Genomic DNA, 14,967 nt, shown 5'->3' on the forward strand with positions numbered 1-14,967 from the left:
ATTGAAGCGAAGATGCGTCTTAGCAGGTCTGAAGATTTTTTTGATATACGTCTTTTCTGCAAGTCTACGCAATCTCTGTACGTCTTATAGGACGACCATAGCGTAGTCAAAATGGGTTTTCCCCATTGGTCTTTCACGGTCGCGGAAATATTTCACCGGACGGCGATTACCGTTACGAAGAATTTTCTACTTCATTCTCGCTAGAAAATCAAACTTTCATTGAATTTGTAGAATTTTTGTTTAAAACGTTTCGGCTTTTGATTTGGTGTTCGACGTTTTGGCTGCGGCTGCACACTTCGGGAATTTGATTATACGACTCTTATATCATGTGTGGTGACAACCAATGCTTCGCAACAGCTGTTACACGTTGTCCTCTCAAGCAGAGGCAATCCGAAAGTTGATATAACGCATGATTCTCTGATTCAACGTGTTGTCTGTGATACTCAAAACATCAAAATGCAAGCGCAAAATTACATCAAAGATTTTCGATTCAGTTTCAATGAAAGTATACACTTAAAATATTATACATGAGGTAAAAGTCATTACAAACCCCTCAAAATTGTACGTTTGTAACTTGGCAACAAATAAATATCGGGACGCTCAGAACAAACTTTAGAAATGCACATTTCTTGTAATTTCACAACTGCAAAACAATAAAATCGTCAAGGTATGGCTCCACCGGATAACTGCCTATGCCCTGCGTCTGCGAGGCTTGGTAGTTTGTGATATATAATCATGAAAGCTCAAAACAACATTGAATGTGTTTGATAAAATAAAAATGCTTAAATAAATTAGTGTTGTACAGAAATAATATTAAGAGATGTACATATGGATTGCTTTTTGCACTATATTGCGTTTGAAAACTGCAGTGCAATAGACTCTGGCGCTTCATTCTGGTTTCTCGTTTAAAGCATAGTGGAATGACTTTTTATTTAATTTGAGAATTTCAATTGTAGCCGCTTGCAATAGAATTTGTAAAATATTTTATGCTGATAAACTGATGTACTCAGAAATATTTTAATAAAGTTTTTCTGGTATAAAATAGGGGAATCATAAATATTCGCTGTATATTATATTCTGTTTAACAACTAGGATAATTCAGGGAGCCGACATAAAAGCCCTCTATAAGAACAAAGTGTAATACTGATTATTGTTAAATTGTAGGGATTTTTGAACTCAAAAATATTGTCTATGACGCACAATGGGTCTCGTCTATTTCAATCGTCGTATACTTCAAAGTCGTCAGCTGCAAAAATTGACATTAGATTAGTTAAAACGCTAAAAATGGATAGTTTTCATTGTCACGAGATCACAAGCACTACCAGACATTGGGACTCGTATGACCCGAGTTATACGTTCAATGGCGACTTCAGGAGGTATTCTTTTCATGCGATCGGAAAAATATGACGCTGCCATATGACAGAAAATACTCTTATATTTTACAAAATCTTTTATTGCGTTTGGCCATTCCACCCACAAACCCATCTTGAAATCTGTGTATTTATATTAATATATTACTTACGGTATCTACAGTTTGTTCCTTCTACTATTTGATTGCCGAGATTGATATCACAAACAACATGGTTGTTTGAATAATCTTGCTCAGGAACAAGTAAATAGGGATTGGAACGAATCTAGAAATAATATTTAGTTATAGTATTATAATTATTATTAGGTAAATAATCCCATGGTTTTGAAGTGTTTCAAGATTTCGGCTGAAAAAAGCATTGTGTGTTATCGTAGCTTCAAGCAAATAATAATGGCATATTATGACAAATACTAGGCACATGTTCAAGCAGGGGTGTAACAAACTTTTCTGCTGGCCGGACAAGTTTCTGACAATGATGCCCCTTATACCTAACTTAAAATGATGAAATGATTAAATCATTAAACTAAGCAACAAACTCACATCTATAGGCCCTCACAACGTTCTGCCCCTAAGAGTTACCAGTAATATGTCAGATATTGGATTAGATATATGTTTTATACCACGCTTATCCACACCTTTTGCTCTCAACAAAGGCCCCTGGTATCTAATGATATACAGGGAGCAGTGGCATATCTACGTAAAATGGCGACCATGGCCAAGTTCAAAAATGCACCCTCTGGGTCGTCAGTTGATAGTTTTATCAACGGTTGTTGTTGAAATGAGATACCTGTACGTCATTACTTAGGTAAAAATAAGAGTTTCAAGTATTTCTAATTTGAAAATTATTTTACCGGATATTTTACGATCAAAACTTTTCGCTCATGTTTGCGCACAATCCAAACGGGGCCCATGGCGCGAACCATAGCTGGCATACCCTAGCTATGCAACTAGTTGGGAGATACACTGTTATGTAATATGTTAACAATTCACTATACGTGATTTGCAGAATCCAAGTCAAAGAAAACATGGTTTAAATGCAGCTCAGCCACACAGTTTTTTTTATGAGTATATGCGTTATTGAGGGGACACAAAGCTTCACATATTTTGAAAGCAATTGGGATTTCATAATTTATTTAACATCCTACCTCCAGAGTATACAGTCCAGATGGAACATTTGTGACATCTATCCACTGGCAGTCTAATTTGTTCCTGAATATGAAAAAGTTTAATAATTAACAATATGAGAACTACGTAATGATATTTCTTAATAAAATTATAGCTTATGTAGTTAAAAATTAAAAAATAATTTTTGTTCCAAATAACGAATTTTTTTTCGGAGCCTTTGGTTATTATGAGCTCGCAAGGGCAACCTTGAAATATTTTGCAACCCTTCAATCTCGCAACCGTGGACCACCGTGCTATAGACATTCACTCACATTCTACAAGGTGGCATATAGTCTTGCTTTAAATCGATGACCATTTTAATTGGTGACCGTACATTTGGACCCACGTACATGTGAATGTGTATATCCGCGGGTTCAATCTATATGCGTGTGCTAAAACCCATGGGTTAGGGTTAGTATGAGTTCAAATATCCGTAAGACAAAAAAAACTTACTTATTCACTTTATTCCACTTACTCGGACAAAAACGACTTACGTGTAATGATCGGAACAACCAATCGAGATTCCTTGGTCTCCATCATGAATCAGAGGATGGCAGTTATATCTCTTCCTTGATCTATTCACACAACTGTTATCTCGGAGGCAAAAACTGACTTTGTGGCCAACCCGGACCACATTACCATCATCCTTGGAACGTAATTCATATAAGGCAAAGTCAGTGATGCTGTGATAATGCCTAAAAATTATAATGTACTCTGATCTGTAAAATGTTATCTGCACAGAATTCGAAAAATTGCTTCTCTCGCAAGCATATTGGTTTTGGGCTTCTCTCAGTGAAGGATCCCGCGGCACCCGATATTTCACGCCAGCTCTCGCTCGTTAATTTAATTTGTCGGTACACTCTCATGTGGTATTCGGTAGACTTCTTCTAATAATAAGCCTGGAATTTTGCTAACATTTTGGTGGGCATGCCAGTCATTCGACATTCGTGTCCTTGTTTTTGACTATTTTGAGCAAGCCTTCGCTAATGAAAACGATTACATTTAGGTCTTTCTAAATTATTCATGTTAGTGAGACCAATAGAGACCCGATATTTCACGCCAGAAATCGCTCGTTATTAAAATTTGTGGGTACACCATCGTACGACACTCGGTGGACGTTAATCTGGCATTCGGTACAATTTATTTGATTTATAAAATTTATGCCTCTAAATATATGGATCGTTTTGCCTTATTTACGATGTTGTGATTGGGAAAAACACGCTTTTCTCCGCAAATGGCAAAAGAATATCGAATTTCCAACACTTAAATATAGAAGGGTCCTGCAGGACTCGAGTTTGGCTGCTTTTATATTCCGCACCATTATATGGTATTCGGTACACCTTCATATGACTGACATTCGGTGAAATTCTTTTATTGGAGGCAATGGACCTTTCCCCGAGCATCGACTTCCTTGTTTACTTCGTGACATTGGCCAATCAGCAAATTGAAAAAAGTGACGTAACAATGGTCCCTTTTCGCATCTTCTCAGACACTTTTCTCACTCAGACAGATTTTTAAGCATGGTCGTAAACATTACCTCGTTTTCGCATTTTTGAACTCTATTCGTTAGTTTTCAGTTGTGTTTTGGAAACTCGAATGTAAATCACATAAATCAATGGTCACCCTGTCTTCCTAGGAGTTTTAATTTAATTGCAGTAATAAAAATTTGTGTAGAAATAGCTGTGATAGACTAGGCTGAAATTCTTTAACGAAACATTTAACAAACAGATTGTTGTATGCGATGAATCATAATGATGGTTTGAAACACGTACCATATTTCACAGGCGCCAACTCGCAAAAGCACTCTTAAAATAGCCCCGAAAATTTTGCAATGGTAAAGTATAGGAAGAATTTTTCGCGGGTTAAAGGTCGGGGAAAGGTCCATTGATTGGAATTTGGCTGTATTTTGCATTGGGCTTCCTGGACATTCGACTTTCGTGTTCATGTATTTGTACTTGAATATCGGACGTTTCGTGCAAAATGAAAGCAGCGTTGTCCTATCAATATCTTATATTCAAAAAAATTGTATCATTTGGATCTAATGATATATTGCAAGAATCGACAAGAACATTTAGGTTAGTCGGAACCTATACAGTTACTGAAATGTTGGAACTTCGGCCCAGAAGAAGCTATGAGAATCAGAGCCAGAAGAGTCCTACTACGGCTCCATTGTTGGTGATTCCAAGATCAAACGGCATGTTCCCCATGGTAGCCTACTCAGGATAACATTAATTGGATGGGCTATAACGAGTCCAGCCTTTCCCAAACAATACTATCTTTGTATGTATAATTGGCTTTTCGTACAGATCTTTGCACGGATCACCACTTACTTGTGACATTCATGGAAGTGCCAGAGTTGTCTCATACCAGGTGGTCTGAAATCAGCGTTCCCAAAGTTTTGCACATAAGATGAAAATACGAGAAGCCTCCGGACATCTGTACTGGATTTGATCATCACCTTAGTCTTATTCAGACTTTCTTCTCCCATACATCCCTCTTCCCCTGGAAAAAGTTTAAAATTTAAAGCTACTAATAATTTGATTCATATTCGAGTCCCGTTACAAGATCAATTTTGTTATAAAGTCAGTTCTCAATATGTCTTAACCAGATTTGTTTTATTTTAATACGCGCTTATTTCAGTTGCTATGTTGTGTTTACTCAGTCCACTTCAAGATTCATACACCCCTCCGTAATTCGGATTGACAAAATTAATCAACCTTCAAAGAATACAACACCTAGACTACTTTTATGTCTTTAATCACATTAACGGTAGCCAGGATAGATCAGGTGGTTTCTTCCGTGGATAAATATGGAAAAATCTAGACTCTAGAAGATACATTATTGGTCAAAGAGAAAGTCTTTTACAATATGTCAGAAATAAAACGATTGAAATTTGATTACGAGTTAGTAATTACCTCTCATGGCGTTCAAAGTTTGCGATTACGAGAGTGAGGATTTTGAAACTGAAACTTTGTCACCTAACCGGTGGCCTTTACGTGATAATAGTACTGGCTAACTAACTCATATACTGGTAACGTGGCGATATATAATTCATGATAAAACGTTCGCAGAATTGTAGTTTTTCTCTTTAGCAAGATAAGTACGATATTCTAATTAATCCTAATTATTGCAACGAATTTTTTAACTTTTTTTTCTACTTACAGGCACACTCCATCCTGAACTCTGCTTTGTATTTCAGTTCGATTGAATTCTGAAGTCTGGTGATGTTGACCATAATATCTGGAGCATCTGAATGAAGAGTTAAATAGTATAATATCTCACACAGACTCAATACAAATCACGCAATAAATACAAACAACACTTGATTATATTATATTATCAAACATTACTTCAATTAACAACATGTATCTGTATATTGCTGTATCAGTGTGAGTTTCGAAAAAAAAAAATTGAATATATATTTTTATCCTCTCAAGACATTTAAATTAAGGCAATGGTTCTCAAACTTCTTGGTATTGCGACGCCCTCCGAAAAATATGATCAGGTTGCGACTCCACGTGAAAAACGTGCTGATGATACTTTTTAATAAAAGACTTTTTTTGGAGTGAGTTTTATTAAAATTATGCCAGAAGAGAACTGCCGTGGTGTCAATATTGAGTCGTTCAAATCAACGCGTAGACGAAGTGCTGAACGTCGCTCAACATTGCTCGATATGCCCATGTTCACGAAAGGATTAGAAATGAATGATATGCATGACTCGAGCTGACCTGACTCAGTGTTTGTGATGTCATAATTGGGACAGCATCAAATGACCCGTGACATTAGTGTAGTCACATAGATAAGCTTGATCGTTACCATAATTAATAAATATATCCAGATTGAATTAGTCATTATTACTGTATTAGTTTGAGTGTTTTAAAAGTATAACAGCACGAAAGTTCAATACATTCGCGCATTTTCTGTTTGCTTATTTCTGGCCCAAGCTTCTCTTCAGAATTTAGAATTTGCGTATATGAAGTTTTCAAAATAAACTATCTATCTAGCTATCTCTGTGATGGGGTAGCTAAGTCTAACTGAAAGTATCAGAAAATGACACAGAAAAAAAATATTCCGATTTTGACTAAAGCTCTCAATAGAAAATTCACAAAAATTGATTTTGGCTCTAGCTTTCTACTCCGTAGAAACATAATTGAGATCACGGAAAGTTCTTTGTGTTTTCTATTTTGTGACAAACAATCTGGTCCTCTCATTTTAAGAGAATGTGATTGGTCAAGGATCTTGTATGTATCGACACAATGTTACAAAGTTTTCTCGCTCATGGTCGAGTGAGACTTTATTTAATCAGACGTATGTAAAATGCGGCACTCCAGAAGTGTGTGTACCAATATAGAGGTAACTTGTTTTGTTCGCCTACTTCACATCAAGTTGTGTAAAATGACGGAAGCGTATGGGCAGGATATATTCACCTGGCAAACGCAGACAGTCCTCGAACTGGTAATAAAACTAAAATTAAAAAAAAAAAACGGGATAAAATTATGACATAACTCTAACCTGGTACACACACTACGGGAGTACCTAAAATCTCTCGTCAACCAACATTTGATGCCTCGTAATTCACCAGAATAAATTTGTAGAATTCAGTATACCATTAACATTTCTGTGATCGCTTGTACATTTGTCAAAAGTTGAGTCTCTTGTACTTTCAATAGAGTGCGAATGACCTCACATTTGAAAAAGTTTCTTCAATAACACAGCGAAGCCCAAATATATGAACACAAAGTCCAAAACGCTGTGGTACGAGTTTTCAATCGGTCATAATGGACCGCCGGTACCAACTGTCACGATGTCATATATATTTGGAAGACAAATATCACGATGTCATAAACATATTCCCATTATTAAAAATCATACAGCGCATTTTAGGTGAAATATCAGATCTCACAGAAACATCAGGATTAAATAAAAGTAATAGCCATCTAGTGAAAAATACAATCTTTACTCACTGAAAACTCCAATGCGATTGGTCTATTAGTGAAGGAGAAAAGCGGTTTTTCATTATAACAAGAAAAAAACAAGAACAACAACATAATAGCAGAACGATTCATAGGTTCACTTCGTGTTCAATGAGAGCTAAACTCACATATATCACAGACAACGGTGGCGTATTCATCGCATCCATTGACAAAATCAATTCCGCATTCCTGAAGCGAAGATTCCTTTCCTGTGCAAGGTTTGAGAAAAACAGCTGATGGGTATGTGACACCTATGTCGGGTGATTTTCTCGAAATCTGAATAAAAGGAATTTCATTTTTAGTTGGATTTTTTTTATGTAGCTGTAAGTCAATCAAAAGTTTTATGAATCTATATTTAATTTTGGAACTTTGAATTTATTCGATTGGGTTCTTGAAGGGCGAACTAAAGTACTTATAAATCTTTGTAAGCTTCTGCGCCCATGTATTCGTATACTTATAATGCATGGATACTGTAGCAATAGTAAAGATAACTATATTAATGTGACGTTTCGTGTGACTGTAGGTTCGCATCCCACGAGGATAATTATGAGCAAAAGAATTGCTCCTCGCCGCCGTAAGGTAGTCCGCGTAACCGCTGGTCGATTGCGCTTCCTCCACCCTAAAGTCATCTGGAACTGATAACCGGCTAACTAATCCTATACCTAACATGGACGGGTAGTCTGGGCGAGATGCCTTGCTTCGCTATGAGCTTATCGGCTTTCCTCTCCCTCGATATAATTATGTAAATCCTATCCTATCTCAAATCAGATTTGTCTGGACAAACATAATGAGCCAAATTAGAATTTTCTTGTCTTGATTTAGCTCCAACTCTGCGATAAAAAGCGCAAAATTAGCTGAAGTGGCGAAGAGAGACTGAATAATGTTTTTCATACGCAATGTCGCAATCACCATTCGTAAAAGGCGTTGTCAAACATCATTGATTCCCGGAATTAGAATTCGTTAAAGTACACTTAACACAAACAATTATTTCTAAAATAATTTACAACACTTGCCTGTCCGACTAGTTTCGCGTATTTTCCAGCAGACTGCCTGCAAGCAACAATCGCTTCTTTGCTGGTGAAAGTTTTATTGCAGATTGGATACCTCTCGCCTTCATGTTCGACCAAAACGATTTGATATTGAATGCCAATCAGTGCTTCGGTGAGGACAATCTGAAGAAAGTATTTTGTTGTATATATATATAATTGTGTCGAATCCGTGTTCACATTTTTGGTAAATTGACTTGGAAACTTTTATATGTTAATTTACGAAGGTTCCCTGATTAAGGCATTCATTTGGAATGCGAACTCAGAGCGCAGTTACTTTCTCAGCTAAGAACAGATTTGCAAGCTGGAGAGCGTATTTTCGTTTTCTATTATAGGTCTCAAATGTTCACATTTTTGAAGTTTTTTTTTACTAAAATCCCATAGGATGTTTCCATACCAATGTGTTCTAATATGGGCCATTTGGAAACGCGAACATAAATACCGAATTCTATCGCACTTATGCAGCTAACAACAGATTGATTGCAATCTGAAAGAGGTATTTTTCGGGTACTCCTGTAGTATGTGTACCAGATTGGGGTTAGGCCTTAATTTTATTCTGATTTTCTTTATTTTAGTTCTATTACGACTCGGGGACTGCCTGTGTTAGCAAAGTGGATACATCCCCTGCGGCCTGCCCGTAGGTTTCATTCCATTTACACAACTTGTTTGAGACTAGGCGAAAAAATTAGTTACCTCCATATTGGTACCCATACTTCTGGAGCGTCATTTTTTGTATATATTAAAGTCTTGGCTGCATGTTTGCTTTACAGATTAATCTCCGAGTTTCGCGTAGCGTCGCGTCAAATCGGAAACGGTCGTCACCCTTGGCGAATTAAAAACCGTGTTTGCATGAAAACTAAAAACGTAGGAATATTCGGAGGAACTATCAGATCTCACAGGATTCACAGAAAATTCAGAAACAAATAAAAGTAATAGCCTCGTCGCAAAAAATACAATATTTAACCACTGAAAATTAAGGATAAGGAGTAACAAAAATAATCCCGGGGAGAAAAAAGCCGATTGGACGGCTTAACCATATCGCGAACCACGGCCTCTCGTACGGTAACCATTCCATGTCAAGTATGGGAACAACATAATAACAAAACGATCCTTAGGTAGACTTCGGCTTCAATAAGAACCAGAAGCTAAAGTGATTTCATATAGATGATGACAGCGAATTCCTTTCTTAATATGTATCGTTTGCGGAAATGATTCACGAGTCCCAGTATTTAAACTATTAGTTCCACAGGCAGCATTTGCTGCTGTAGAAAGAATGAATATATATAGTCGACACTGTATTTTGGTACGAATCCTTACGATTATCGCTAATGGATTTATATAGAAAACAAGTTTAATTATAAAAAACTAAACAAGATGTATACAGATCAATCAATAACAATTTAATGTTATTTTATACATAGCCTAAATGAAAATGGCGAGATTGTCCGATTGTCTATATTAAATTTCTTACAACAAATGTAGTGAAACAAAAAGTGAGCCGCACAATAGCGGCGAGAGAGTCGGTTACTAACTAAAAGTTAAGGCCAGTCTGTCTTCTATTCAGTCATTAAATTGTAATGTTACACACTCCATGACCTAAATGGAATGACTCCGTACCACTGAAAATAACCTACCTTACATATATGTCATATGAAGGTACCCTTTTTTAAATATAAAGAAACCTAATAGTTCTCTGGCTAATTGCTAATTTATTGCTGGTTTTATTCAAACTCGACAGTAACGCTCTTTCGTAGTGCTGCATGTGGTTAAAGGCCGAATGACTTCTATTCCTGATAGGATGTCAGCTACCCACTACTGTATACCTAGTAAGAATATTCATACGGATCCTATGAATTTGCGCGAACCAGATCTTGAATGATCGGGATAATCAGCGAACCCGCTCTTGTTTTTATTTTTTAGACCGGGAGTGTGCAACCTGCGGTCCGCGGCCAAATGCCGCCCACGCCAAAAAATTGTGCGGCCGCAGAGAAGTGCCAACTTGGAAAGATGTTCGGCCGGCAAAATGAGTTTTTAACTTAGGTAAATCTGGTACTTGTGAGTAATTCCAATCCCTTTATTTATTATGTATGTGTAGGAAGTTTTATCGTGCATATACAATATCTTATATCTTACAATATCTTATATCTTACGTAGTAACATACATACTTTTCCTGAAATAAGGGAATCCCTTGTTAGTGATTTCATTAATCAGGTCCAATCCAATAAAATCTGAATGGGCTTACTGGTTAGCTATTCCCATACCCAATATGAAATGGCAATCGCCGATGGCTTGTCCATGGGAATCCCATGGGAAACGTCACATGGTATGGGACTGCACACATTTGTATTTCCCATGGGACACGTGGGACACAAAAACCGTATGATTTTCGGGGAAATGATGGTAAAACATTTCGTTATGGACTTCGTGTCCATATATTTGAGCACAGCTCTCTTGTTAGTTATAAAGAACAAAATATATTCAGCATTAACAATATATTTCGTGAAGGGGCTGATGGGCACTTGTATAATCGTTAGGAATATAAAGTTAACAAAGTCTGTAAATTTTGTTGTTTTGCATGTCTCTTCGTATACATGTAGTTCTATTTAGTAGACGCTAAACCTAAATTTAACAATTATTATTGAATTTTTATTCCAATGGAAATCCCATGAGATGAGATGATGGGACAGGCATAATTGCTATGGGGTGGGAATTGGACAGAAAAATATGTACCACGGACAAGCCTGGCAATCGGACAATATTTTTAGGGTTGCCGTATCGTTACTTAAGCTTCAAAGGGCTTGTGCGAAACTGTTCTTAGAATGTTTTGATAATCAGCAAACTCGACCTTGTTTTTTGAAGCTCGGCATAGGTTTGTGAAATCAGGGAACGAAACGGAATGAAATAACTTACACGGCATCTGATGCGTTATATTAAGCGTTTTGGGAGTAATGTATTAGATTTATGTAACGCTTGTCATATTAATGCGAATCACGCAGCGACATACATGCATTTTCTGAAAGAGGCAACCTGTTGTTAGTGAGTTTAATACAAAAAGAACCCGTTCTGAAAATTTGGAATCCCATCACTATCTTACCTTATCTTTATCAGGATTAATAGGTTCTTCACAGACAACACCAGCTTGGTGTCGGTAGGAGCATTCTCTGATTTCATCGACATTCTCATACGATTTTTTTGCGATCTTTTTTGAGATTCTTACTCGTCTACACTCATGTAATGCATTCTCTGATCCCGTACAGCGGACGCTTTGATACCATATCGGTCCACGAGCTGAAAGTGTAAAATATAGAAATGTAAGGTTTAACAAACATACCTGGATACCTAACGGAACTGGTCATTCATATGATAAATAAGTCTTATAAGTAGTGGCGTTCAATTGTTGTTGAATTGAGATACTTTTACGGATTATTTAGGTAAAAAATACAAGTTTCAACTTTCAATTGATTCCATGTTTAAACCATTTTGTTGAAACATTTCAAATTAAAAATTGTCGCCCTTTCTGCGCCCATATCCAAACGGAGTTCATGGTCGAAGCCATGGCTTCCATACCCTGGATACGCCATTGCTTATAAGTCGAAATTTCCTCTCCGGCGATGAATTCAAAAAAAAAACCGTTGAAACAGGCTATCCTACACGTTATGACACATAATTAAATTAGGAAAATCAATTCAATCATATGATAAGTCTTATAAGCAGTGACGTATGTATGCAAAATGACGCACACGAAATTTTTTTAAAATGCGCCGCTAGATTCTTGACTGACAATTATTTACTGCCGTTGTTGACTTGAGATACTTGTTAATATTAATATTCTCGTAAAAATACAAGTTCCAATGAATTCTATATTGAAATCATTTTAATGAAACATATTATACTATCAAAATTTTTCGCACTTTTTGCGACCCTATTCAAACGGCGCCCATGGTCGAAGTCATGGCTTCCATATCCATGATACGCCACTGCTTAGGTAAACTAATAAGTCTAAATTTGCTCTCCAGTGATGAATTCAAAAGCCTATTGAAACAGAATATCTTACACGTTTTAACTGACAATTTCATTAAGAAAATAAATTCAAAGAAGTTACATTCCATCCTTTCATACAAAAGTTTATTCATACCTTCTCCATAATACGATTCTCTCAAAGCCGCAATTGCTCTTTCGTATCCTAATTGCCGACAAACAACGTTTGCTTCATTCATAGTCCAGTGATTAGAACATAAAGCTCCCCATCTCCCATCTAAGCTCACTTCGACTTTTCCTTGACCTACTGTCGGGCCACCTCGGAGCCTGATATTCTAAAATTGTTAGTATTTTTTTTACCAAAGCCCAAAATGTTAATAACGATAAAGTATATTTATGAAATTAATTGTTTTTTAATCGCCTGACGTTCATTTTATATTGCATTTGAAGTGAAGGACTTAAGTTGAAGATAGTACGTTTATCCAGTGTAAAATTAAGTGGGTGTGATAAATTGGGAGACAACGCCAAACTAGAAAGATTCCGGTTCTTCCAAATAATAGTGGCCTTTTTGCTACTAGTGTCTGGATGGATTTCCTCTATATTTACGCATCCTAATCACTTTTGTGCTACATGCCGGATACTAAATGTATAGGGTGTCCATAAAGTCTTGAAAAAAATTCAATTGCAAAAGGAATTTATCGATACAATATAATGTTTTGGCTCTCGCAGATGTAATAAATGAAGTAAAAACACTTTAAATATAATGAGAACTGACTTCATAACAAAATTGTAAAGTGACTTTAGGACACCCTGCATTTTAAATTTCTATATATTAGATTAGAATTGTACTGCCCAAAAATGTATTCAATGCGAAGTGCACTCGATATATATAATAAAAAAATCCTGTAAAAGGATGGCGATTACTCTAGTTTAAACTAAAGAATCCTATCTGGCCATTATATTCTAGACTTGATAGCGTTTCTTATCTAGATTTGAACATGCATTTTTACCAACCATGGTTGACAAACGAGGTTGTTTCACAAAACAATCTCTATATACACATATCCACAAAATAGGGACATAATATCTTCAACGCCAATGTGAAAAGAAAGAATATTCTTGAGAATTTGTTGATTTACTCACTTCAGCAGTTGGTTCTGCCGACCCTGGAGCATACTTTAGAGCTATCAGCAGAGCAATTACTCCCACACTCATAATACAATAAATAATGATAATTCCTTTCTAACATTTGTTGAATTCTGGATTGAAGTCTGCGAAATAGTCAAGAAGCATAAGACTCAATAACATTTTAACTAACAATCAAAGGTGTGGCGTATCGCGCTGAGCGTTAGGAATACGCTGGCCACCACACCTTTGGTTACTCTGCAGGTACGAAGCCCATGCGGGAATTGTTATGTGCGAGCGGATTGCTACACCTCTTTTCCGTAGGATGGTTCACGTAACCGCTGGTTACGCCGGTTACTACTTCCTCCACCACCAAGTCCATGCTTCCGAAAAGCAAATAATCCCATACCTGACGTGGACTGATAACCGGACGATTGGCCATGGTTCGCCATATGCTTAAGCCGTCTTATCGACTTTCCTCTCCCCCGGGATAAATATGTAAATCATTTCCTTTCCTATCTTACATACATGCTAATAAATGAAATCAACACACAATAAGCTTTTTGAAAATTCAACTATTTAGTGTGATATTCACATCGAACAAGTCTTTACGCAAGCGTTTATTAGAAGTGCCAATAGGAACTTATATTGATAAATTGTAAATTATTTATGCTAGTCTATTGATGTTGTAGTAATTCGATGTGTAGGAAAATATCCTGGTTTTATAACCACGAGATATAAAGTCATTGCCTCTAGAAATTGGACATCATTATCGTAGGTGAAAGCGAAAGTTAATTGCAATCGCTGCCTATACCAATACGGTGAAATCGACATTGTAATCTAAGAACAAGAATATCGGTCAGAGACCGAAGACTTATCGATCGAAAGTTAGGGGAACTCCCAAAACAGCGCTCTTACTCCACAGTGACACCTTGTGTCCCATCACTAATTAATCGATAACTCGCTAATTATACGACATATTTCATCCAAAATCAATAGGATTCTGGTACGACATATGATGAATGCACATGCAAAATCTGAAGCAGATTCAATCTTGCTTTTGTGAGATATCGCGTGCATCTAACAGACAAACAGACAAACAAACAGACAGACGGACAAATACCTCAATCAACATACTTACCGATAAAAATCGATAAGTAATAATTGGGTAATGTGATTTATGTAAACGTCAGATTCAACCTTAACGCAAGCGTAATTCTTCAGTAGTGACATGCATATATAAAATCTCTTGTTTCAAATCCAATTAGTTCTAACAAGTGTTCAGCGATGTCGAGAAAATACGCTAAAATC

At 36.6% G+C, this 14,967-nt stretch overlaps 1 protein-coding gene across 1 annotated transcript; it reads right to left on the bottom strand.

Annotated features, from left to right (window-relative positions):
* Positions 1 to 435: 435 nt before the first annotated feature.
* On the bottom strand, positions 436 to 13,823 carry LOC120338743 (lysyl oxidase homolog 2B-like). The gene is made up of 11 exons (XM_039406678.2): positions 13,675 to 13,823; positions 12,689 to 12,866; positions 11,648 to 11,841; positions 8,520 to 8,678; positions 7,635 to 7,782; positions 5,696 to 5,782; positions 4,864 to 5,035; positions 3,028 to 3,228; positions 2,515 to 2,578; positions 1,523 to 1,634; positions 436 to 1,246 (listed from the first exon to the last, which is right to left on the bottom strand). The coding sequence occupies exons 1-11, from the start codon at positions 13,744 to 13,746 to the stop codon at positions 1,218 to 1,220; spliced, it is 1,416 nt and encodes a 471-aa protein (XP_039262612.2). The 5' UTR covers positions 13,747 to 13,823; the 3' UTR covers positions 436 to 1,217.
* Between the last annotated feature and the right edge of the window lie 1,144 nt (positions 13,824 to 14,967).

The sequence above is a fragment of the Styela clava genome, chromosome 9 (genome assembly GCF_964204865.1).
Source record: "Styela clava chromosome 9, kaStyClav1.hap1.2, whole genome shotgun sequence".
Taxonomy (NCBI): domain Eukaryota; kingdom Metazoa; phylum Chordata; class Ascidiacea; order Stolidobranchia; family Styelidae; genus Styela; species Styela clava.

Bases quoted from the DNA above. Each gene is read 5' to 3' on its own strand.
- LOC120338743 (XM_039406678.2), bottom strand. From the start codon at position 13,746: ATGAGTGTGGGAGTAATTGCTCTGCTGATAGCTCTAAAGTATGCTCCA. The intron at 7,783-8,519 runs GCAAGTGTTGTA...CCTTTTATTCAG, and splicing joins ACGCGAAACTAGTCGGACAG to ATTTCGAGAAAATCACCCGA. The intron at 3,229-4,863 runs GTAAGTGGTGAT...TATAATTTTTAG, and splicing joins CACTTCCATGAATGTCACAA to GCATTATCACAGCATCACTG.